The sequence below is a fragment of the Salvia hispanica genome, chromosome 4 (assembly GCF_029641045.1).
Source record: "Salvia hispanica isolate PSC_SH4W2 chromosome 4, Shi_PSC_v1, whole genome shotgun sequence".
Taxonomy (NCBI): domain Eukaryota; kingdom Viridiplantae; phylum Streptophyta; class Magnoliopsida; order Lamiales; family Lamiaceae; genus Salvia; species Salvia hispanica.
In genome coordinates, this window is record NC_142695.1 from 43,772,716 (window position 1) to 43,799,099 (window position 26,384).

General features: G+C 31.3%; 3 protein-coding genes and 1 non-coding gene across 4 annotated transcripts; 3 read left to right on the forward strand and 1 right to left on the reverse strand.

Annotated features, from left to right (window-relative positions):
* The first annotated feature begins 8,895 nt into the window (after positions 1–8,895).
* LOC125196523 (cytochrome P450 724B1-like) lies at positions 8,896–11,698 on the forward strand. Its single transcript, XM_048095071.2, has 9 exons — positions 8,896–9,244; positions 9,377–9,701; positions 9,796–9,948; positions 10,098–10,340; positions 10,689–10,775; positions 10,928–11,006; positions 11,179–11,285; positions 11,371–11,492; positions 11,568–11,698. Exons 1-9 carry the CDS (start codon positions 9,009–9,011, stop codon positions 11,653–11,655), a joined length of 1,440 nt encoding a protein of 479 aa, XP_047951028.2. The 5' UTR covers positions 8,896–9,008; the 3' UTR covers positions 11,656–11,698.
* Positions 11,699–15,663: 3,965 nt separating this feature from the next.
* On the forward strand, positions 15,664–17,460 carry LOC125193660 (cytochrome b561 domain-containing protein At4g18260-like). Its single transcript, XM_048091503.2, has 4 exons — positions 15,664–16,104; positions 16,191–16,352; positions 16,757–16,905; positions 17,017–17,460. Exons 1-4 carry the CDS (start codon positions 15,982–15,984, stop codon positions 17,327–17,329), a joined length of 747 nt encoding a protein of 248 aa, XP_047947460.1. The 5' UTR covers positions 15,664–15,981; the 3' UTR covers positions 17,330–17,460.
* A 954-nt stretch (positions 17,461–18,414) lies between these two features.
* Positions 18,415–20,008, forward strand: LOC125192628 (GDSL esterase/lipase At4g10955-like). Its single transcript, XM_048090252.2, has 2 exons — positions 18,415–18,673; positions 19,078–20,008. The coding sequence occupies exons 1-2, from the start codon at positions 18,531–18,533 to the stop codon at positions 19,979–19,981; spliced, it is 1,047 nt and encodes a 348-aa protein (XP_047946209.1). The 5' UTR covers positions 18,415–18,530; the 3' UTR covers positions 19,982–20,008.
* A 435-nt stretch (positions 20,009–20,443) lies between these two features.
* Positions 20,444–20,516, reverse strand: TRNAR-ACG (transfer RNA arginine (anticodon ACG)). The gene has a single exon. It is a non-coding gene; the product is annotated as a tRNA-Arg (tRNA).
* Between the last annotated feature and the right edge of the window lie 5,868 nt (positions 20,517–26,384).

A 26,384-nucleotide genomic window follows, 5' to 3' on the forward strand; every position in this document is an offset into this window, starting at 1 on the left:
ACTTTAATATAAAATTAATAAAATATAAAAGAGAGAAAAAAATTAATTATAGTATTATTAATGAAGAATATGATTTATCTCGTAAAAAAGAAAAACATATCAAAAATAGAAATAGACTGATTTTGTGGGACAAATCAAAATAGACGAAGAAGACCATTTTTATGTGATGAATGAGCATTTCCTTACTCCAGTTTGTGTTGCAATATTTTCATGTGCAGTTTGATTTCAGTGTACATGAAAAAGTTGAATTATAAAATAAATAAAATTGCAAAATAAAAATTATATCGGCACAGTGTCTTTAACCTGCAAACTCTTAAATTGGAGCTATAGTAAAACTCAGCCTATCAGGTTCGACTTATTAAATCATTTGAGTTTTCATTCCGTTTTCTTCATTTTTTTTAATTATAAGGGAATAATCGTCATTCAAAACACAATTTTTCATTAAAGGATAGAATAGTAGAGACATTTTTTTTGTGGCCTAATATGAATCTTACCGCTTAAATGTTTTGAAAGATATAAATTGGTTCAAATAAAATGTCCCCACAATCATAAATTGGTAATAATTATTTGGTGCATGATTGCACGTGCGCCGGTCCACTCAACTATATCTCGTGAGCGTATTCCTCTTTCATTCTCTCTGGCTCTGGCCGCCTCATCACCACGACAACTTTTTTATGCACACTTTCTTTTTTCTCATTTTCAGTTTGTTATACTTATAAACTAGAATAATAGCAACATTCTATATGATATAGAATAATACTTCCTCTATCCCTCTGTCACGTAGTATTTTTTTTTTCATCTCATAAAATTTATCACATTTCACTTTTTACTATTTTTAGTAGTGAATTACTAGACCTCACACTCCACTAATTTATTCTTTTCTTATAAAACTAATTAATATTTAAAAGTTGGACTCACATCCATTCACTTTTTCAAACATTTTTCCATTGCATTTCTTAGAATCTGTGCTCAGTGAAATTATGTTTAAATTTAAGAGACGGAGGGAATTTTAAATACTACAGTAAAGCATATCAATATTTTGTTGACATCTTATTTTTTAAAAACATATTTTCCATTATCATACTTCAGAAAATTTTATCAGATCATTAAGTTTATAAATGGTGGAGTATATATTTATTTTATTAATCAAGTTAGAGAGGAATTAAAAGAAATTAATTGAGCTTTGAATTTTATTTTATTTGTCTAAAAAATGATGTATATTAAAATTAAAATAATTATTAAAAAGAAAATTAATAACGTAACTTATAAGTCTTTACAAATGATGGACTGCATATTAATTACTACTATATATCAATATTCCGGGTATTGATGTTGAAAACTTGATGCATTTACTTTGCATATATTATGCTCCATACATACAAATATACAATAATTTAACAAAGCAACATTCTGATTCCCAAAGATTGATTACACCCTTATCGCGTCATTCTACACCAAAATTGGTAAAGTTGTGAACAGTTTGACTTGGATTATTTAACATATATATGCATGGTGGGATTATTGAGATTAATGATGGGATTTGCAGCGCTAATGGGGTTCATGTTCTATTCTAATAATTCAAAGTAGTTCAACCTTAATTAGTGATTTACAATTTTGGACCATCTATTCGAAAAAATTAATGTAGTTTATTATATTAAAAAAGGGTCCTATATTGATTAATTGTTCATTATAATGTTGGTACAACACGGCATCCCTAGTGGCTCCAATCTCTTTCACTGAAACACCATAATTATAACTCTTTTAATTTTAAGATTGCAGTAAGCCTATCGAGATTGTGAAGAACCATTTTACGACAGATACAAGTTTATCCAATCGGGTATGATGGGTATCTGATCTGAAAACTTTTTATCCGATCCCGACTTTGCACCAAAAAAAATATCCAATACTCGATCCGATTTTAATTTCAGATTTTTAATTGTCAAACTTGAGTATCCGATCCCAACTAAGAGATACCTGAAATTAAATTGAAAAAATTAAAACAGCCCTTTTTTCATAAGTATACTATGTACATTACATAACATATATATTTAAATGATCAAATTTGTTTAAACAAAATAATGTATGTAACCAATATATATAGAGAGAGGAATGTAATAAGATAATAAATAAATTAGTAACCATTTTGATGGTACTCTAAAAGTTAAAATAATATTGATATTCATCAATAATTATACTGCATCTAATTAAAAATAATTATCTTCCTTTAAGACTTTTATGGGTGATCCCTATTATGTTTTTAATATAATGATAAATTGATGAATTTCAAAATTATATGCTCCGTATTTTTTAATACAAATTTTTCTATAATTTTATCAATTTATGCATCAGAGATATACTTAAGAATTGGATATATGTTAGTACAAACTTTCATAATTGAGTGGCCCGTATTACGTTATTACATATAATTGATATTTTTTAAAAATAATAAAGATGCTTTATACTAGTATTAATTTTTGGGAAAAGATAAACGTACATAATTGTACATGTACATAATATTTTAAAAAAATTTAGATTTAAGTGAATTTAATTAAAAATTAATTTTGTTATTTATTGTAATATATGTAGCAATAACAAAGAAGTGATATAGAAATTTTATGTCGAATCGTAGCATGATTTCGACTATGATTTGAATTAATATACAATATTTAGTAGAAAATATATATTTTATTAAATATACAAATATTTAAGTATAAATTTTAAATCTTTCTTGAAGTGTTGCAAAATGATTAGTATGAAATTTATTTTAAATCAATTAATGTTTATAAAATGATTTTCAATGTAAAATGTTTAAAAAAGTTCGGTTATGTACGTACGTATAAGTACGTTTATCACTACTCTTAATTTTTAATGTAAATTTTCTATAATATCAGTTAGTCATACAACAAGCATAAATGACTGTTGAATGGCCCTTGTTATGTTATAATATAGTTGATGTTAAAATTTCAAAATTATAGTTATACAGTAATTTATTATTAAATATCAGTTTTCCTATAATATAATTTATTTAGGATCATGTGTTACAAAATTCCATCGTCGAGTGACCCCTATTATGGAGTATGATTTATAGGAGTTTGATTTATTATTAATGTCATTTTTCTGTAATCTCCTGAATTTATGTACCAAAGATCTCTTAAAGCTTACTGAGTGATCCCTATTATGATAGTATAGTGATAATAACTTGACGAATTTCAAAACTATAATTATATTATTTTTATTTTTTAATATTAACCCATAATTTTATCAATTTATCCACCTGATATAAATTTAAGTATTGAGTGTTATAGAATTTTATTGTCCAAGTAATTAATTAGAACAAACGCGATTGTTTTATACTACTACTACTCCTATGATTTAATTATTTAAATATCAAATTTTCAAAACTCCCATGAATGCACGAGACATGGACTTTAGGATCAAGCTGTCTCTATTATGTTAATGTATTGTTAATTGTTAATTATAAATGTGAAATTAATTCTAGAATAATTTCTAAAATAGTACGTACTGAACTTATATGTTCTTAATATCAATTTTTCTTTAGTAATTTTATAATTTAATTTTGATTTTTCATTGTAATTTATGTTTTGTTATTTTTTCGATCAAATTTTCAAAATAATTTTGAGGTGTATAAATAACTAGTGTTTTTCTTTTCAAAATTCGAATTAGATCTCTTAAAAAAAAAACCTTAATTTTCCGAATTAGATGGATACATGTATAGGAGTATAAATTTATGACTACTCAAATGCGTTATCCCATTGGCCTTAATTGGACACATAATGTGACATGTGAGTACTATTATGGAGTATAAGAAAAATCAATTAATAGTGAAGAAACCTCATAAATCAAATAGCATGCATACACTGAATATATAGGAAACTAAATTTAAGATGCACGGTTTCTAAAACCCGACCCAAATATTGAAAGAGCTTTTGTCATGGAGTGGAAAAAAAGAAAATAAAGAAATTAAGAGGATAGTAATAGTAGTAGTAATAATTAATTACTATATGTATAAAAAAGGAGTCAAACGTGGGAATATAAAAACACAGAATGGTCAAACTGACATAAGCTCGTGCCTCGTGCAGTCTTGGAACTTGTGAATCTCACTTTGCAATTGCATGCATGGCATTTTTGGCTTCATATATATGGCAGATTCCAACTATCTAAATTAAGATTAGTGGCTATTTTCAAAATTATTTGTAATAACTACCAATTTATATCAGTCATTAGCCTATTCCTCCTGCTTAACACTAATGATACCACCTTCATTATTTTATGATAACTGCAGCTATTCTTCTTATTTAAAAAACAAACCATTCTTAACTACTTTTGCCTAGAGGCACTAAATCAATTACCCAATGTAATCATTTTTAAACATCTGTGAATGAGTATATTTTTGTGATAATCAATCGAATAGATGTACATTTCTCTATAAAATAATGGTAACAGTTAAAAAATATACTATAAGACAAACTCGTGTAATAAAGTGGCAGTGCAACATGTCAATCTATTTTTAACATAATACATGTGTGTGTGACGGAAGACATATATAGAATCACAGTAAGAGTTTCGATTGACGAACAATATGAGAAAAATAGGAAATGGTCTCTTGAAAGTTGGAACTAATAATTATTGCTTCAAAATCAAGAAATAATGTGCTTAGACATATATATGACCTTCGACACTTTGTTTTGTATTTTAATTATTAACGTCACATACGAAGCACAAATGTAATTGAATAGCGTAAAAATGAATTCAGATTTTCAGATCAATTATTTTAACACTGACTTTATATTATAGTAGTACAGATATAGCCAAATAAAATGCCACTCTTTCAAAAAAAAATGGTAAGTAGTTTAACACAATTTGTATATTTTTTTTGTCCATACACACGTACCTAATATTTGAAATTTAAAGGCCATTGCGATCTCAATAGTCAATACGACAAATGCACTTTATAGTCAAACTAATAATCATACAAGGAAGTTCCAATTTCTAAAATTTATTGTTAATGTCAGTTTATTCTTTTTCAGAATACCAAACATAAGAGCTGAAATATGGTTAAACTATTGTGTGAATAGAAAGTGCTTATGTAACATCTTTCCCCACCAGTGTGTTTTACAGCATGCAGTCTCCTACAAATCCCTTAAAATCTGCTTTAGTTTTGGATTTGTCACCCAAAACTACAACGACCACTTCCTTAAAAAAACTCTTATATCCTTTAATTCTAGTAGATTTAATTAAACTGTTTCTCTCTCTCTCTCTCTCTCTCTCCCAAAACTTTGATAATCATAACTCATAACATAATGTCTGCAGTGATATACTATAATGCAAAAAAACGTTTTCACACACACCTACTAATAGAGTTGTAATGTACACGCTTCTAATTAGTCTTCCTTATGTTCATAGCCCACAGGTATTTACTCTTCACTTCTTTCATAGTACTCCACAATTTTATAGGTTGATTATTGCTTTTTGGTTTTAGTGTTTTTATGTCTTTTTTGTTTAATTAGATTGCATATTTAGTAGGAACTGATTTCTTTTTATTCTTTTTGTTTCGTTGAATTTGTTTTTTTGGTTGGTGAAGATCATAACATTACAACTATATTTTTAATTTTAAGAAATAGTACAAAATCCCACAGGGGCTTAGCGCAGTTGGTTCCAGGGGAGAGATATTGCTACAAGAAATAGTACAAAATTGTCATCAATTAATAAGAGAAAAAGTTGTAGCACTTTTCATTCAAACAAAGCTGCGGGTTGGCCATTGTCCCTTCTTTTGTGAGACTTTTCTCAATTTAAAAAGAAAAGGAGTTCATCGTGGTTTTAAATCATACTTACTATAGTATAATGTTTTTATAAATTATAATTATCTAAACCAATAAATGAAAAATGTGACACAAGAGTTTTTATACGCTTTTAGAACAAGATGTCATTAGATAGTAACTGAAAAAAACTCAAGAACATATGAAGCATTAATTTGTTGCTAATTAAGTAATGTTCTCTTGAGGGTTGCCGATTAAAATTCATCAATCATAGAAATTTTTCACTTAAAAGAGTTAAGGTGTGATTTGCTATGGTTTGTGTGAGATACTTTGTCAAAAGGTCACCACTAGTTTACATCGATTGTTAACATATATAGACTATAGTTGATATGCATGAAAAGTAACATGCATTATAAAAATAATTTGTTAATATGATGTGGTTTCCCCAAGAAAGTAGCACTTAAAATGAAGGCATTGGAAGACAACAACTACTACTAGCTAGTTAATCATTTCTGTTTTTGTATTTGCACTACAACTACTTATTAGCACTTCGCTAGTTATCTGTAGACGTTAATTTGCACTTATCGTTAATTATCATTATAATGAAACTTGTTACTTTGGCAGTGGACTGGTGTATATATAAATCAGATTTAAAAAGGTAATCTACAAATTCTAATATTCGTGATCATAAATACGAGGGGAAGGGTTAGGCTGAGCATAATTTTTAATATCTCGCGTGCATCGCATGATAAGAGTGTTTAATATTTCATTTTATCTTCCAAATACATAAGAAATTAATATTTATTAATTGTGTGATTTTATGCTTGTAAGATATGCAAATTTAGATTTTACCAAAAAAAAAAGGTTAAGATAGTGGATTAGCCGCAGTTAGGTCCAGCAATTATGGGCATTAATGGTTAATTACAAATTGGGAGACAATGGATAAGTGGAAAATCATGAATTTCTACTCATTACATAGTGGCTATATTTGACCACCTAAAGTGCCTGCATGTTGTTATACTCACTACACAGCCATTTTCATGCTCCCTTTTTATTTCAGCAATCCATATATATTTATACAATTTGACAAAAGATTAGACCACTACTTTTCTGAATCTTTTAATTTTTTAAATTTACTCCTACTTCTCCAAGTTTCCGAAATTCCCCATTTCCATCTCTATCAAAAATTCTTAGCCTTCTTTTTTCGGGGAATGATCCTAATTTTAGCTACATAAAAAAATATAGTATCAAAATACGTCGAAAACTAAAATCAGTTCAAATTTTTTTAAAAAATTTAGCGTGTATGCCTATAAAAAATAATTTTTCATAGTTCATACGATTTTTAAAATTATTAGTATAAGAATGTTTTGCAATATGTATAACATGCATAAAGGCAAAAGGGCAGGTGTAAACGACTATGGCTAACAATTATGACATTGATCAGTCACAGGAGACATCATTGAATTACTGCCCAACTAACAAATTAATTAATATGTTAAGTTGTTAATCGTACTAACCAGAAAAAGTAGCCAACACCAAATGTAATTGGCTTGTTTTACAACAGAAAAGTACTAATCCGTCCGTCCCACCGTATAAATTAAATAGATAGAAACTAAATTGCACTAGTAGATAATTGAAAAAAAATTGTATTCTACTTTACTCTTATTTTTTCCTGAGAAAAAACTGAAAAGAATATTACTTTCAAGTACTATTAAGCATAACATGATAAATCTTGAAGGTGAAGATATTACTCTCTTCTATTCACCCCAGTCAAATACAGAGTACAAAAATAAAAATAAGAAAACAGTCAAATATCATAAAAATTGCATTTACAATTCATCTTTATAACTCTCTGCTCCCTACTTTGTCTGTAAATGCCTAGATCCTAGACTAGGTTGATCAGTTCTATCTAATTTCATCATAAATTCCTTTTTATTGCAACTATGACTACGTATGTTCACACGATTAAATTTTAGTAACAATGTCCGAAAAAGGGTCCCTATCATAATTATTAATAGAGTTTATGTAGTAATTCCTTATGTAATTTACATCTATACTCCATGTATGACCGAAATTGTTGCTGACGTTGGCATGACTTTGTTAGCCTAGAGAGATATATGGATCCTGAGTTTAGGGCCATTAATTAGTCATAAGGTGCGTGGACGCCTATGTTATTGTTAGTGATTTGTAATTGTGGGTGAATGTGGAAATTGGAAATGAGTTGTTTTAGAATTAGTCATCACTCATTCGGGTTTATTTTTTCAGTAATGCCACATAAATTATTGCAATATTCATAATTTTATTTTATTTTTCGTGTGTTTTACGGACATATTTAAGCGTTTTAAACATTGGTGGATTGAAGTTTACTTTTACCAAGAAAAATTGAATGCAGCTTTTCGGCTTTATTTTAAAATGAAAATCGATTTCCGGTAGTTTTATGTGGGCCTTTGGTGAGTGAGGAGTGGAGACCTTTTTTTCGTTTTTTAGGATTTGAAAATAATATGAAAACTCAATACTCACCTCGCCCTAATTTTAATGTTAGCTAGTTTTGTTTTGATCATCATATATACGGAGTAGTATTTAATATTCGATTTGTCTTGCTAAAAAGCATTTCCCTCAACAATATTCTAGTAATAATCCAGCTATTTTAATACTGCTAGGGAATTTTTTCTCCATGTCATATATGCAACGCAGCGGATAGAGAGGCTGCTAAATTATCATTTAATATTATAGGGTGGTGTTCGGTTTCCAAGATAAAATAATACCGAAATACAATCTAGGATTGAGTTGTGAGATTATGTTAATCATAGGAGTAGCTATGACTAATTATCTCATGATTATCCATCTAGGATTGAGGTGTGGGGTTGAATCTCATCCACCAAACACATTACAAATTTGAAACAATCTTGCAAACCGAACCCCATTGTAAATTTTTAGCTTCCTTGTACAGTCTTTGAGTCTTTCAATTTACTGCACACACCTCTAATCTATCTCTACATATATATGATCATCAACGGTAAAAGGCTAAACCGAACTTTTCTTCTTTTAAAATTTCTTTCCTTTTTTTCGCTTTTTATTAGTACTCCATTATTTTTTTTTCATTTGCATTTTCCTGTGTCTATATATATCCAGTCAAACTCAAGCCTGTCCAAGATTTGTTGCCAACCTCAGAGTGCTGTTTAGCAACAAATATTTCACTCTTCCGATTTAAAAAATTCGAAATAAAAAGATATGTTGCTGATCCTTGGCATAGCCGGAGGCCTCTCGATCATTGCCAACGTGGCTGTGGTGGTCGTATTAGCCGTTTCATCTTTGGTGACGATCGTGTACCATTTCTGGCCTTTGGTGGCGGTGAAGAATGTCCCTCGAGGATCCTTCGGATGGCCGCTTCTCGGCGAAACCCTCTCCTTTTTAAAGCCTCACTCCTCCACCTCAATTGGTGCCTTTTTACAAAACCATTGCTCTAGGCAAGTTCATAAACATGTTCTCACATCATTGTGTTTTTTTTGATAAAGCTGCCATCACTCACGTGTTCATGCACCTAGAGAGTGTGTGTTGTGTATGAAAAAAAAAATTGATGATTCATAATTTTTTTGCAGGTATGGGAAAGTGTTCAAATCCCATCTCTTCTTCTCTCCCACAATTGTTTCATGTGACCAAGAGCTGAATTACTACATACTACAAAACGAAGACAAATTGTTCCAATGCAGCTATCCTAAACCGATTCATGGGATTTTGGGGAAAAATTCAATGTTAGTAGTTGTTGGTGAGACGCACAAGCGCCTAAGGAACATCGCCGTTTCACTCGTGACATCCATGAAGTCGAAACCCGAGTTCTTGAACGACATCGAGAGGACTGCCACGCAGATTCTTGATTCGTGGAAGGACAAGAATCAAGTACTCTTTTGTGAGGAAGCTAGGAAGGTAATGTGTCTTGTCAATTTTTTTTATAAGGGTGTGACAATTGACAAATACTTACCTATGTTTTACATATTATTATTAATTTCTTTTATTGCAGTACACATTCAATGTGATAGTGAAGCAAGTGCTAGGACTAACACAAGATGAGCCACAAACAAAGGAAATTCTTCAAGATTTTCTCACATTTATGAAAGGCCTCATTTCTTTGCCTATCTACATTCCTGGCACTCCATACGCAAGAGCTGTTCAGGTTTTTTTTATTACTATAAATTAAGCCTATATATCTAGATTTGGATTTCATCAATTATTGTTCCCATGGGAATTTCATTTCTCTTTTTTTAAGGGTAAAAAAGGCATGAATTGCATGTGCTCACCCTTTTTGCCATGACATCTTTACAGGCTAGAATTAGAATATCTTCAACTGTCAAAGCAATCATAGAGGAAAGAAGAAGAAGTAATATTAATGGTTGCAAAAAGAGTGATTTTCTTGAGATTCTACTATGTGTAGAATCCTTATCCCAAGATGAAAAAGTTAGCTTTGTGTTGGATTCTCTTCTTGGTGGGTATGAGACCACCTCACTTCTTATGTCCATGGTCGTGTTCTTTCTCGATCGATCCCCTGAAGCCGTCCACCAATTAAAGGTAAATTCGAGTTTCGAATTTCAGTCTCGTATTTTATTTCATATTCTTTTAGACGATAGAAGATGCCGCGCGCGTGCTTTAGTACAGTACCATACTAGACTGTGCTTTATTCTTTATGAAGTCAACACTTTATTTATACTTGTGTTTGAAGATAAAATCATGAGATTTTAATAATTGGGTGTGGTGAGAGTACATCAATTAGTACTTTTATATGAGAACTAGATGGCTTCATAATAGTCAAAGTTTTTTCACTTTAGTAAATGTCTTGATATATATTTCTGTGTCAATAAATAATAGTACTCCTATATTATATTCTTATTGATCTAAATTTGTTGTTTGCTGTTGTAGCTTGAACATAATAAAATAAGAAGCATGAAGACAAAGGATGAATTTCTGAACTGGGAAGATTACAGAATGATGGAATACACACAAAATGTAAGATATTTTTCCACAATTTATTATTAATGTAGTTATACATGTAATAGTACATGATAGCAGTGAATATTAATTTCATTGCAGAATGTATCTTTTTGACTGCAATAAAAAGTGTGATATTAATTAAATTTGTGTGGACCTTTCTAAGACAGGTCATAAGTGAAGCTCTGAGATATGGAAACATTGTTAAATTTGTCCACCGAAAGGCAATCAAAGATGTCAAGTTTAGAGGTATATATTTAAATAGATAAATATTTGATGGTCCACAAAATTAAGCTATATCAGTTGCAGCACTATTTGACAACCAAAAAAGTAGTTTCTATGCAATTATTATTCATGCATACATACATAATTTTCCTATCTGTACATGTATTGCTAATTCATTGATATTATTTTGGGGCAGATTATATAATTCCAGCAGGTTGGAAGGTCCTACCTGTTTTCTCTGCAGTTCATCTTGACCCCTCAATTCATGCAGATGCTCTTCACTTTGATCCCTCCAGATGGCAGGTAAAATTAAGCCCATTTTTCCAAAAAATCTATATTTAATTTATGACTATAAATTAGATATTTAATTTAATGATTGAATATGCAGAAACAAGATCAAACATGCAAGAAATTTACTCCATTTGGTGGAGGGTCAAGATGTTGCCCAGGTTTCGAATTAGCAAAAGTTGAGGTGGCATTTTTCCTCCACCATCTAGTTCAAACTTATAGGTAATTAATCCACTTATTAATTTAATGTTAATGATAATGATTTGGAGTCATATTAATTTGGTGATTGTTATGCAGATGGGAGGTGGGAGAGGGCGAACAAACTTTGGCTTATCCATATGTAGAGTTTGAAAGGGAACTCAAGATGAATGTGCATCGTTTGTAAACTTATTTATGGAGTAATATATTAGGATGTGTTGAGTTTGTAATTTTCTCCTATACCTATGAGTCATAATATATAGCCCACTCTACACTATTACATTCAATCTTCCCTCAAACCTTTTTCATAGCACATATGGCTACAATCAAAGTGGCTTTTTATTTTATTTCTTACAAATTCAATATAAGTAGTAATACAGGTTGAAATTGTGTCCCACAATTTTGTATGGAATTTCACTATTTTAAAAATTATTACTCCACTGTGATTCAACTCATAATAAAAAATTATATACCATAAGTTTGGAATAATATCCGAACAAACATAAAACATCTATCTAAACTTGTTATTTAAGCCCGAAATTGGACCATACGTTTGGGCCTGACGCCTTTTTAGCAGGAACATCAATTTTTCGAAACGATTGATTTTTATTATTCCCTCGTTCAAATATAATAATTTCAAGCCCGAAATTGGCCCATATAGTTGGGCCTGAATCCGTTTAACTAGAAACACGAATTCGAAGCCCGAAATTGGCCCAAATACTATGATATGTAGTACTACTAATATAATTTCCTCAGGTAAAATAAATGTGCCATTGCTTCTGATGGACGGGGGACCGAATGACTTTGTCAATCAAATTATATATTCCTCCATCCATTAAAAATACAGCACGTTTAAAAAAAAGAAAAAATTCAACAAGTTCTCTCTTATTTTGTCACCTTTTCTCTTACTAATAATATAAACTCACATTCCACTAGTGCTACTTCTCTCTTACTAATAATATGGACCTCACATTTTACTTTTTTCTCTTCTCTCTTACTTTACCAATTCCACATTAAAACCCGTCTCATTCACAATATGTTCTATTTTTCGTGGTCGGAGGGAGTATTCCATAATATCAGTCTTTTACTGACAATTATTTATAAATATATATTAGGTCTAATTTATCCTTAACTCGCCACCTCAGCAATGCCTACATTTTATCTTATGGACTCCACAATTTGATATTAGGATCGAAGTTTTTGTCGCCGATGCAATCCCCTATCACTTTTATGAGAATTATACAGTATATTAGTAATAAAAATTAAATGGCGCAAATTTAGCATCAGAAATGACGATATATGACATATCAATGCTTATGGGGCCTTTTATAAATTCAAAGACTAAATCACAAACTTATTTTGAATCAATTGCACCTCATCATTTTATTATTAAAATTAAAGACAAAATATGGTGATAATCGTTTTTATTTTGTTTTTTCTTATTTTATTTTATCACTCTTTTTTAAAGTTATTCACATTTATGGCAGTATTCATCCACATCACCAAAATTTTACAAATGTATGTCTAGCTCCATCACATTTGCCCTCAAAAATCATTGTAAGACAATTTACGTGATTTCTCGTTCAAATCAGATAAGGTGCAATATAGACTAAAAATTGACTAAACTTGGTGGTATTAAATTCCATTTACTAATATTTTAGACGGCGTGAGGGAAAAACTGGGCGATAATTTGACGTCCGTTTGAGCAATAATAAGTGGTAGTTACAAAATTGACATAATTCCTAATTTTAAGGCTCATATCATGGTTTAAACCTTTACACACATAACCCTGGCCATGCCTATAATTTGCGTCCTGCTTTTCTAGAAAGAAAAATTTCAAGTAGATAAGATGATTTTCAAAATAAAGATCATTGTTTTAGGATTCCAATTCCCTTTTCAAGTAGGAAGTTTTCAGTAAAATTTTACTTCCATTATGAAGACAGCATTTATCTTCTAATAGGAAGTGCACTTAATTACAGCCTTTTTACCCTGGTTATGGCTGCCAACGACAAAGAAATCACCCTGTGTTTAGATTTTAGAGAGCAAGTGTCGGCTCAGGCTCGTGGTCGGGGATATTTATATTTGCATCGAGGAGTTTGAAATCAGTGGTCGACCCAAGATTTTGATATTTGAGGATTGTTGCTTATTTTTAATTGCTTATTTTTAATGTTAACGGCGCCCGAAATAGTCCTGATATAAACAGTACAGAACTGAGAGATAAATAATTTGAGAATGAGCAAAATATGAATTAAAGATACATATGATGACAGTATCTGACGCCTAAACAATTGAAGAATATATTCTTTTAAAATAAAACGCAGAGTTGGATTTTTTTTTCAATTCAAAAATTGATAGTATAATTTATCAATAGTTTCGTTTGTCAGTGGTGATTAATTACTAATGACATTATGGGATTGCCAACCAGAACTATATGTATATATGGTTATGCCTTTGGAAATACTTTTTGGGCGAATCATATCGATATTGAAAATTTCTTAATAACGCGAATAGTGTTTCTTTTTAATAAAGGATAACTTGCGCCAAATATTGAATCAGTCACTGAATTAAGTTGCAAACTAGAGAAATTTACATCCATATAATAATGACACGATGTTGAATTTGTGTACGTAAACATATACTCCTATTTCCCTATTAAAAGGGCGTTATTTTGTGGGTAAAGGCATTCACAATCTTTTTTCGAGTAATTTTAAATCAATCACAACTTTATTAAGTTTTCAATTATAACATTTTATTATGAATCGACTGGAGTATATAATAAATTAAACATTTGTTATAGTAGTTCAATCAAAACTTAATAGTTACAATCCACACACTTACAGAGTCACAGTCATGTACACTAAATGACTTGATTACCCAATTAATTATCACCTTTTTTTCATTCACATTTATAGCTTGTTAAAAGTTGTGTCGTTTAACTAAAACAAAATTGGTTGTTATGAAAAGAAAAGACCTGCTACCAATAGATTGTCAATTAGGCATCATTATTGTTACTTGACTATTAGAGCTTATTCATTCATCACTTTCCATGTGACCAAAAGTCAAGTCATTTGAAATATTTGGCATATGATCTTGCATTCTTTTCATTTATTTATTTCATAATCTTCTCCCATTTTAATTTTGAAATTAGGACAATATGCAGGCCATATGTTTCATTTCCAAAATTCGAAATGATCGATATTTATTCTTGGAGTGCTAAAAATATGGTAAAAAAAGTCAGTGAGCTAGTCAGTTGTTCATATTAATTCAATTGCTAGTATACTAATATTTGCCTTTTTGTATTCCTAGTTATCTAAGTACGTAGCAGGCAAAAAAATCATAAATTAAAGTATTTGGACTGCCAAAATTCATCATCTTGTTTGATTTATGGATATGCAAAGCATGTCAATAAACCAATTTAGAATGTTTTGACAGTCATTTTCCATCAAAATCAAGAAATCCCTTCTTGAGTATTTGCATTTATGTAACGTTGTTTTCAAATTAATCAAGCTATACACGTTCTAATAAATAAATTCATGCATGAATAATGCGAATCCAATTCTGCATGATGACAAACAAGACCCAACTGCGCAGTGCTCTATATATGATAAAGGGAGGGACCATTTTCCTCACCTTTTTTTAATTTATGCAATCAATTACTTAGATTTCCCACAAATAAAGTTTGCATCATCCGTCTCCACAAATTCTACATTTAATTTATTTATGCTTTTGTGAGCTGTTTCTGTTAGCAACCATTATAGCAGTGAACCCATAACTGAATCATTCATCATAAAAAAAAAAATTAAAAAAAAAAGCAAAGACGAATAAAACACATCATATTATAGTTTGAATATAATTTTGAGGGAAAGGTAGGAACTATATATACGTTGATATGCATGTTGTATTTCAGACACATATATATGAAATTAAATAATTATCGTTTTCAAAGTTAATACTCCTATATTATACTACTATCTTAATTAGAAAATAGAAACCTTTTATGATAAAGAATGAACACGTAGAGATAATGAAAGCTCATGTAAACTTTTAAAAAAGCATCTTCTACTTTATAGTATATAGTTTCTATAATTGTCTGCACATATATTGTGGGGGTAGCAGAAGATAGTGTCACAGCATAAACTTTTGCAGACCACTATAAATACAATATCTCAAATTTCTAACCTCCACCAATACCAATTCTGACTAACAATCCAAATCCATCTCCTAAATTCTACATTCCTTCCATTAAATGGCCCCACCCCCATTCTAAAATCTATTCAAATTTCCCCATTCCTCAAACAAATATACACATAACAAATTTGTTACAATCATCCAACTTTTCTTTTACACACAAAAAGAGTAAATGAGCAACTACTTTTTCTTTCCTGCTAAGTAGTGGTGACAAATCTAAGTAGCAATAGATGGCTTTCTCTTTCACAATAGCATGACATCTATTATGTATATATGCTGCTTTTTCTCACTTTTTTTAGGTGTTGAAATCCTCTACATTTGAAAAATGCCTTCTTCTCATAAGCTGGTGGCTGTTGCTCTACCGGTAGGCCTCAACATTCTCAATCTCCGACCATCAATCGCCTCGTTGCAAGAGCATCCAACGATGGATTCTAGCAGCAGATACAAGGTACATTTTCATGTACTAGAATATTCTTATATCTTATCCATGTTTAATTTTCAAGAACAGGGGCCAACTGTGTGTGTATGTGTCAGGTGACTCGTGAACTGTCATTCGAGATCAAGCTCCACGGGTTTCTCCTCTGGGCTTCAGTCGGCTTGCTCATGCCGGCTGCCATACTGGTAAAGAGAATGACTAACAGAGAGGAATCTGGGAAGAGGCTCAGGATCATATTCTATATACATGCTATTACTCAGGCAAGCCCATTATTCTCATCTTTTCCACTACTACTAATTAATACTAATACAATTGCCTATAGTTACCTATGTATGATTATTGATGAAATCCACTCAACAGTATCATTTTGGTAGCTAGTCAGGGTTACCCCACAACCATCTTTAATGACTCAAAGATAATCTAAATTAGTCATCTTTAATTGGTGCTAATAATCATTATGAAAAGGAAAAGACTCATTAATTCTTTTCACATGAATGAGCAATTCAAAGTTGCTTGTATTGAACTATTTTACCAATTATGTAATATAACAAATAAATCTCAAAATCCCTTTTAATTAAGTACTCCTAACGAGTTCAAAGTAATGAGACCAATTTTTGTTCACTATGATCACAATTTAACTAGAACTAATATTTGTCGCACCCAGGTAGTCTCGGTCCTACTCGCTTCAGCAGCAGCAGTAATGTCATTAAAATACTTCGACAACTCTTTCAACAACGATCACCAGAGAATAGGCCTCGCCTTTTATGTTATCATGTGGTTACAGGCACTGGCCGGCATCTGCAGGCCGCACCGGTAAAGATTTAACACTTCAAATGCACTCAAAAAAAAAAAAAAAAAAAAACCCTTCAAATGCACTCAATAAATATGCAAACATACCTATTGTGACATTTTTTTTTATTGCAGGAGAAGCAAAAGCAGAAATATTTGGTTTATTTTTCACTGGCTAGTTGGAATAATTGTTTCTTTACTGGGAGTTATCAACATATACACTGGCCTAGAAGCCTACCACAAGAGAAGTTCAAAGAATGTGAGGATTTGGACAATCCTTTTCACAATTCAGGTGTCTCTCACACTCTTTGTCTATCTCCTACAAGAAAAATGGCACTATATTCGCAAACAAGGGGCAATACTCGGGAATAAGCCGGTGCTACCTACCAGTGATCGAGAGATGATCCCGACGTCCCAGCAGAAAGAAACAACAAGCGAACATTGCTGATGATACATGTGATTTTTTTTTAGTAGTGACATAGTCATATTTGCATTGATATTGGATTTGGTTTCATTTTTCTGTAAATTATAACCAGACACAACGTCTTATATCATAAATGAATATGCAATTGTTTGTCATGACTCATACTGCACAAACTTATGGATGGAACGTGCAAAACAAACTAGGTCGAATAATTATAGCTAATTAAACTATGAATTAATTAAATCATACAAAAGAAAATAAACATATTGGCTCAGGGGATCATATGCCAGTTAATCTATCACAGAACAATTATAGTTATACTGTGAATTGTATTTTTATTTAATTCCTATATTCTTGATAAATTCGCGGCCTATATGGGCGGACACATGACCTTATAACTCCCTATTAATTGTTCTTTTCTTTTTGTTAATTTTATTAAAATTTTCCAAATCTCTTAGCTCTTATTAAATTGACGTGAATAAAAACCAATTATCAAATGTTAACAGGGACTAAAATTAGAGAAATAAATAAAGATAATTTATTGTAAATATTAGTCTGAGAGAGTAACAATAAAATGTCAAAATGAGGAATATAGAATAAAAAAATCTTTTACATTGTACAGTTTAAATTTAATTAAAATAACTCATTCCTTAAAAATAAAAACTAATTTTCAGTTTGGTTCGTCCCTTAAAAACAAAAATTTTCTATTAAAATTTTAATCTATATATTATTACTACATATCAACTTAATTACAAGATCATTAAAAAATCATTTATAGTAATTTAGATTCCACAATTCACTAACACTACTCCCACCATATTTTATTTTCTTCTCTCTTATTTTACCAATTATGTATTAAAATTCATGTCATTTCAAAAGTTTCTATTTTTCAAATGAAGGCAGTACTAAATATATACAGTATATAGTAATATGATTATGCATATTTGATTATAAAAAAAGTGATATAAGTATTAAAAAAGGTCATATTTTTTCATGCTCATGCCACTACCCATAATTTTTTTAAAAAAAGAAGACATATGGGTGTCTCCGGCAGATTACAAGTATCGTAATCCTACGCTCTGAAATCACTTAAATTTGTTCTCATGGAATCCGATGCAAAAACAATGGCATCCCACCCAGCTCCTTTATTCTTCCTTCAACACGCATAAAGCATCCCACCATGCGAATATTTCCACGCCCACTCAATTATTAGTTTCCGGAAGAAATGTGGCGGCGGGGCGCAGTGGAGACCAAGAACGTATCGGCGCACGCGGTGGAGCATGAAATCCAGCACCCTTATGCGTTCAACGTCTCCGGCCCTCGCAACGTCCCTTCCATCAATTGGAGAGACCTCATCAACTCCACCTGGTCCGTCTCTGTTTTATACTGCTATCCCTCTAACTTCATTGCTTACTTTGTTAAAAAAATCTCCTAAATCTGTCCCACATCGCCTCATGATCATATCTCATTTATATAAGTATTGTTGGAAGATACACCGAGATTAGAGAATAAATGAGAATGATCTCACATTAATTGTAAATTATCTCTTCCTGATTTATAGTTAGGGTAAATCATACCATATGTACATGATTCTCAGCCTATTTAGGCGTGTCTTGAATGAATATATGAAACAATAGCAAACAAGTATGAATATCTCTCTCCCTTATAACGATTGGCCCATTTTTTTTTAATCTCATATTGTATACAATGTTCACTCTGGCCTAGCCTTTTAAAAGGAGTGAGTGACGTATTTCTAATTGATGGACAAACAGGAAGGATGCAAACTACAAGAGGACAGTGATGGCCTGCTTCATACAAGCAGTGTACCTACTGGAGCTCGACCGCCAAGAAAGCAGAAGCCTGGCTCCCAAATGGTGGAAGCCCTTCAAGTACAAACTCGTCCAGCCCCTTATAGACCACCGAGACGCCTCCATCTTCGGCGCTGTCTTGGAATGGGATCGCGCCGCCGCCCTCCAAGACCTAGTGGTCATGAAGCCCAGCGGCGCCCCTAAGGCTGTGCTTGCTCTCAGAGGCACTCTCCTCAAGGCTCCCACCATGAGGCGCGACATCCAGGATGATCTCCGTTTCTTAGCTTGGGAGAGCTTGAAAGGCTCAGTGAGATTCACCACAGCCCTCACCGCTCTGAGTTCCCTCTCTCAAAAGCATGGCGCTGCTAACGTGGTCATCGCGGGGCATTCGTTGGGTGCTGGCTTTGCTCTGCAGGTAGGGAAGGAGCTGGCCAAGAGAGGGGTTTGTGTGGAGGCGCATCTGTTCAATCCGCCCTCGGTTTCGTTGGCTTCGAGCTTGAAAAGTGTGGGGGAGAGGGCGGGCGTGGCGTGGAGAATGCTTAAGTCTGTGATTCCGATGAGAGGTGGTGGTGGTGGGGATGCTGATGTGGCGAGATCGGTGGAGACGGAGGTGAAGCAGGTGTGGATGCCGCTTTTGTATGTGAACAACAGTGACTATATATGCTGCTATTATAGTGATGGAGGTGGGGCGGAGGTGAGTGGTGGTGGTGGTGCAAAGATGTTTGTGGCGAGCAAGGGGAAGCAGAGCTTTGTGGAGGCGCATGGGCTGGAGCAGTGGTGGTCCGATGACTTGGAGCTGGAGATGGCCATTAATAATAGTAAGCTTATTAGTAGGCAGCTTCAATCTTTGTATAAAGACTATCCATGATTTTTATCTTCATTTTTGCAACTTCAATATTCTATTCTAAAATCATGGTTCGGATTACAATATACTCTCTCCGTCCAAAAAAAATAGAGCAATTTATGTTAGCACGAGTTTTAATATAGAATTAGTAAAGTAAGAGAGAAGTGAAAAAAGTAAGAGTGAAGGAGAAAAAGTAAGTGAAAAATAGTTTTAGTAGAATGATGTGTAGGATTATTATTTGTTGAAAACTTTCCATAAATAAATGTGCTCTATTTTTTTTGGACGGCAATATAGAGTTTGTCAAACACAACATTGTTTTGCATGATTCAGATTACAAACAAACTCACACAACATTGTTTTACATGATTCAGATTACAATACATTAACTAAAATTGGAAAAGTACATCATTTTAAATGATGTAAAGTTATATTAATAAATACAGAAAATTGAATAACTCAAGCAAAAAATAGTTATTATGTGAAACGCGACTCTGCTGGGGATCGAACCCAGAATCTCTGGTTCCGTAGACCAGCGCCTTATCCATTGGGCCACAGAGTCATTTGTTCTCCTATTGTTCAATATATATAACTCCTACTATTCCTACTACCTATTTAGAGCATCCACACTAAGAATAGGTCAGCCATAGGCCAGCCACTCTCTCTGTCACGTCATCAGCACTAAAAATCCACCTGCCCCATCAGCATTAGACTCAAATAGGCTAGCCTTAGGCCAGCCACAGGCTAGCCGCAATAAAAATAATTCAAAAACAACTACATTTACGGAATTAAATTTACGACAAATTATGGAATTAAATTTACGAGACATATACGGGAAAATTCATTAATTTCATTTAAATTAAAAAAATGTGTCCTAAAAAAATTACATATTTAAAAATAACAAATAAATTACAATCACACAAAATATGGAATTAAATTTACGACACAGATACGGGATTAATTTATAGTTAAATATGTCCCTTTATTAAGATTCACTTTAATATTCATCTTTAAAATTTAACTAAATAAATTTAATTTGATAGCCCAAAAGCCCAACTTTAAAGTCCATTTATAAAGTCCAATAAGTCCATTTAAAACCTAAATAAAAAGTGCCGCCGTCTTCTTCATCTCTTCTTCTCCATTTCTGCATCTCCTCTTTCTTCCATTTCTTCGAAAAGACAAAGTAAAAATGGGCTGGCCGATCGCTAGCCGATCGGGCGCCTGCAATGGCGGTCAGCCGACCGGCTAGCGAATCGGCCAACGCCCGTAAACCGGCGTGGGCTCGCGATTTCTTCGCCGTTTTGCCGCTCGCCGCCTCCAATGGTTCAGCTAGCGGACCGGTCAGCGCCGAAATCGGCTAGCCGGCCCGCTAGCCGCCGTTGGAGATGTTCTATATTCTGATCACGCGAAATACCTATCGGCTATCACAAATGGGGATTTTCCTTCTGCCCCGCCGAATGACAATTAATATTCCAAATTACTTACTATTTAATCAATGTGGTTATATTTTAATTAATTTAAATTTAACATATTGAATTTTAACAATTTGGATTATATTCTTGCTAATTTTTTACACTCCTTATTTAAACTTTCAAAATTTGTTTCTCACACCGAATAAGATGATATCTCGATCTTTAGTTGGCTAAATACTTGTCACTTTAAATATTTCCCTATTATTAAATTCTTGATTGGTGCCACGTATGTCGTATTTAAATAATTGAAAACGGTTAATTGACACAATTTAGGGTTGTGGTTTAGTTAGTTAGATATCACGTTGTTGTCATTCTACATTTTTGTGGTTATTAGAGTATTTTATGATTGCTTTGTTTGATGAGATCGCGTTATCTGTGGTATACATGTGGATATTGATGAATATATTATGTGAGATTGATACATTTGATAAAGAAGATATAGGTGGACCTGATATTTATGTGTGCTTTTAATTCATTAGTTGATAACTTATCATTTGCTAGCTTTTGCGTTATTCATTTGATATGATCATAATATTAGTTGATTTTTGTATTGTATAATTGCCAACATTGTTGGTAAAAATTGTTCATCAATTCTTGGCTTTAACCATATGCATATTCATGGAATCATGGAGAATAGAAGGAGCTAGAGGAGGAATTTATGCACATACTAATAAGAGAATCTTTAAATGTAATTGATAGTACATGCCAAACATGAAAACTAATCCTAAAAGACTAGTCTGTTAGGAGAGAAAACTCAATATACCCCACAGTTGTTCTCACAACCGACGTGAGAATTGAGTCCTAACAATAACTCGCAAGATGACAAATTCATAATCTTGATATGCATGTTTTCTGAAAATATATAAAAATAGAATTATGTCATATATTATTATGAGCCGTGAATTTGATACATAAACCATTAAATTAATTAAATGATCCCACTAAAATCATAGTCATACTCATACAGAGACGTCGCCTGATGTTGATGATCTTGCTGAAGCGTGTGATGATTATTAGAGGTAAATGCAATATCAATATTATGAGACGAATCCGAGTCCATCTCCATCAGCATCGCCTCCAAACCCTTATAAATTTCCAGCTCCGGTGACGCCTCCACCGACGCACCAACGCTTCCGCAGCTCACGCTCTCAACCAAGGGAGCTTCCAACGCCGGGGCAGGGTTTTTTCCGTTTCCGGTGAGTTGTTGGACGAGGCTTTTGAAGTTGTAGGTGTCTGCGATGTACACTTTTGGCTGCAACATCTTTTCATGCTTGGAGGATTTTATTGGACTTGATCCATTTGATTTCCTCTTTCCCATTTTTTTACACGTTGCTTTTAATTTCAGAGGTGTGTATATATAGTTATGATTATGAAGAGCAAAGTTTTTTGGAGAACAATAAATAGTGTGGCAAAATTAATTGAATTAAGGCCTATACTAGCGCCTATAGGTGCTGAAATTAGTTCTGCCTAAGGAAAGATATAAACAAATAAAAATAATTATCATATTTGCATTTTTTTTCAAAATTTTTTTAAATTTATACTCTAACATAAAAAAATATAGTACTATGAGAATTTATTATACTACTTCCTCCTTTCCTTAAATTTTGTCACACTTTGACCGGACGCGGGTTTTAAGAAATGTAATGAAAAGTGGGTTGAAAAAGTTAGTAGAAGTGGGTCCTACTTTTATATGGAGTATTAGTTTTATAATAAAATGTGAGTTGAAATGAGTTAGTGGAATATGAGGTTCGTGCACGTAAATTTAGTTTTGAGAAGATATACCTTCTTTAGTTTTGAGAAGATATACTTACTTCTTCTCCGTGCACGTAAATTTAGTTCTATTTGTAATATATATTTTTCTATTTACTTTCTTTTCTTAAAATTCACTACTAAAGAGGTAAATAATAAATATATCTTCTTGAATTATCTATTGGAGATGTTTAGGGGAGCAAAATATCCTAATATTGAAAAAAAAAAATTTATTTTTTATTTTATTTTATTTTGATTCGATGCGATTTAGTTCTTTTTTGGTAAGTTTCAGTTTTTAGATTCAGTTCAAATTGTAATATTATATCCTATAACAAATCTTATTTATATTAACTTATATATATGAATATGAATGTTATGATGGGATGTTTCATTTTACTTTCTTAATACGAATATTTTATGTATACTCAAGTTCATTTTTTTCCGGTTTTTTAAGATATAGTAGTAGAATTTGGGTTTATTCGGACAGAAGTTTCTGTACTTTAAATCTTGATTTTTCTAATGTGTTTAAATAATTTGGTTCGATTTAATTTATTTTCAAAAAAATTTAAATATTTTAAATTCGATTTTGTTAAAAAAAAAATCGAACCGAAAAACTAATGTTGACCATAAACCCAACGAGTGTAAACTGCTGTAACTCATGTAAAAAATGTGTGACACGTGTGTAATATGCCAGAATTATAGTACTCCGTATTTGTCTTAATATTTTTAGCTATTTTATTTTGTTTTACCGAAATTCCTTAATATTTAGCAATGTGATCTTAAAGATTATTATACTATCCTTTAATTTAGACCAAAATATTTCAAATTCGAATTTCATTACTACTTTTTCAATCGAGTTTACTACCCTAATTCGTATATGTATGATATCCAAGTTATTATACAGATACGGAGTTTAGTTGATGCCTAATCCCCACAGGTTATTAGCGTGATTAAAAATATTAATGGCAACTTTGGCGGCGATACTTGCATAAATGAAAGGTCAGTGAGGTGTTAATTTGTGTTTTCGGCAGTCCTAGATTTTACTCCATTTATTGCGTTTCATTTTTATTAGTTATATATAATTACTATGCTATATGGAGAGGGATGATCTAATCGCATTCAATTTATAGATGTTTCTGCAATCAGATTAGACATATGCCACAACTAATGAATATACTACTCCATTAATTACGTTTGGTATAGTTTCATAGATATGTGCAAAATAATATCACTATGATATATAGATTTATAACACGGGTGGTGCTATTCAGCCATAATTTTATTTTTAATTAGAAATTGGTTCGTTATTTTACCAAATTCATTTGATATGAATATTAAGGCCCCCTTCCACGTCACCTCTCTTTTTTATTTTTCTTATGTGGAGTATATTTTTCTTCTCCTCTCACAAACCGCTTCCTGCCAAAACTATACAAAATTTTCTATATTCGATCTGCCTCTTTGCAAAATTCAAAAATTCTCTCTACCTCTCGTCCATATTTTTTCTTCTTGCTTGATTTTAAATATTTTTATTATACTCTAAAGTTGTACTAAAAGGAATAAACAACGATGATAGCACATAAGAAAGAAGAAAATACATCTAATTCAATTGCTACTCCAATATTTGATACATAACACATACTACACGCAATACACACTACACACAATACACATTGCATATACACACTACACACACAACGATACATTGCAAACAACACAGACACACAAGCGCATTCACACACAATGCACACTGAATATGTGTGTTTGCAGGGTGTAATTAGTGTGTGTGATTTGAATGCAACATGTGTATTACGTAGGTGTGTAATGCATGTATTTTGTGTGTGCACCAATGTGCGTGTAATGTATGTATTTGTATTTGAAGTGTGTGTTGTTTTTGTCTATGCGTGTCCAACGTGTGTGTATTGTATAAAGTGTGTATCATGGTACATAATATATTGAAAAAACATGCTCCATATAAATAGGAGTGAACTACATAAATAGTACCTGATCTTTCACTTTTGTACATAAATGGTACCTGATCTTTATTTTATATCGTTTTTGGTATCCAGTGACAAAAATAACCCTAGGTACAAAATATGTGATTTTTTTTCATGGAGGATATTTTTGGAAATTTCCATTAAATAGTACTAAATATGTTATTATTTTTTCTTCCTTTCTTATTTCTCTTTTTCTTCTTTAGTTTCTTCTTCTTTCTTTTTTCTTCATTTTCTTCTATCCTTTTAATATTTTATCTTCCTTTCTTTTATCTTTTTTCTCCTTAGTTTATGTTTCTTCTTCCTTTTTTTTTCTTCTTTCTTTTAAGTGGTTTATAAATACATCTAATTGCATTCATAATATAAATAAAAAAATATATCTAATTAAATTAATTATTTAAAGTAATTAAATCAATTGAATATTTTTTATTATATTATTTTATACTCATTTTAAGGTTGAAACACCTAACTAAAAATATTCAATTTTTTATATCATTATGAATACAATTCACAATGTTAAATTTTTATTAAGGCTATATTGATTAGTTACTAATTTAATGTAAAATAATAATAATAATAATAATAATTAAATAATATTATGTGATTCCTAATTTATATAATTATACTATAATTATTTATTAATTGCTATCAGCTTTTAGTATTATAACAATAATAATCTATATTGATTAGTTACTAATATAATGTAAAATAATAATAATTATTATTACATAAAATCATGTGATTCATAATTTATATAATTATACTACAATTGTTTATCAATTACTATCAATTTTTAGTATTATAATAGTAATAATTAAATATAATTATAACTATAATTATATTTAAGTATATTTGAATGATATTACAAATGAATATTAATATTAATATTGATTAATAATAATATAAAGAATTAGGAGAATGAGAGAAGATATTATAATATCACTTTTGGTTCTAATTTTATGTTTGCCCAAAATACCCTCTATGACATAAATGGGAAAATATATTTGTTTAAAGGGCATTTTGGGAAGAAAATTGCATCAGGTACCAAAAATGTGATTTATAAGTACCAAAAACGATATAAAATAAAGATCAGGTACCATTTACGTGCGAAAGTGAAAGATCAGGTACCATTTATGTAATTAAATCATAAAATGAGTATAAAGCAATTCAATACAAAATATTTAATTGATTTAAATTTTAAATAATTAATTTAATTAG

What these genes read in the sequence shown, in the direction of transcription:
- LOC125196523 (XM_048095071.2), top strand. Translation starts at nt 9,009, where the DNA reads ATGTTGCTGATCCTTGGCATAGCCGGAGGCCTCTCGATCATTGCCAAC. An exon ending in CATACGCAAGAGCTGTTCAG is followed by an intron (nt 9,949 to 10,097) that starts GTTTTTTTTATT and finishes ACATCTTTACAG; the next exon opens with GCTAGAATTAGAATATCTTC. An exon ending in AAGCCGTCCACCAATTAAAG is followed by an intron (nt 10,341 to 10,688) that starts GTAAATTCGAGT and finishes TTGCTGTTGTAG; the next exon opens with CTTGAACATAATAAAATAAG.
- LOC125193660 (XM_048091503.2), top strand. Translation starts at nt 15,982, where the DNA reads ATGCCTTCTTCTCATAAGCTGGTGGCTGTTGCTCTACCGGTAGGCCTC. An exon ending in ATTCTAGCAGCAGATACAAG is followed by an intron (nt 16,105 to 16,190) that starts GTACATTTTCAT and finishes TGTATGTGTCAG; the next exon opens with GTGACTCGTGAACTGTCATT. An exon ending in ATATACATGCTATTACTCAG is followed by an intron (nt 16,353 to 16,756) that starts GCAAGCCCATTA and finishes TGTCGCACCCAG; the next exon opens with GTAGTCTCGGTCCTACTCGC.
- LOC125192628 (XM_048090252.2), top strand. Translation starts at nt 18,531, where the DNA reads ATGTGGCGGCGGGGCGCAGTGGAGACCAAGAACGTATCGGCGCACGCG. An exon ending in GACCTCATCAACTCCACCTG is followed by an intron (nt 18,674 to 19,077) that starts GTCCGTCTCTGT and finishes ATGGACAAACAG; the next exon opens with GAAGGATGCAAACTACAAGA.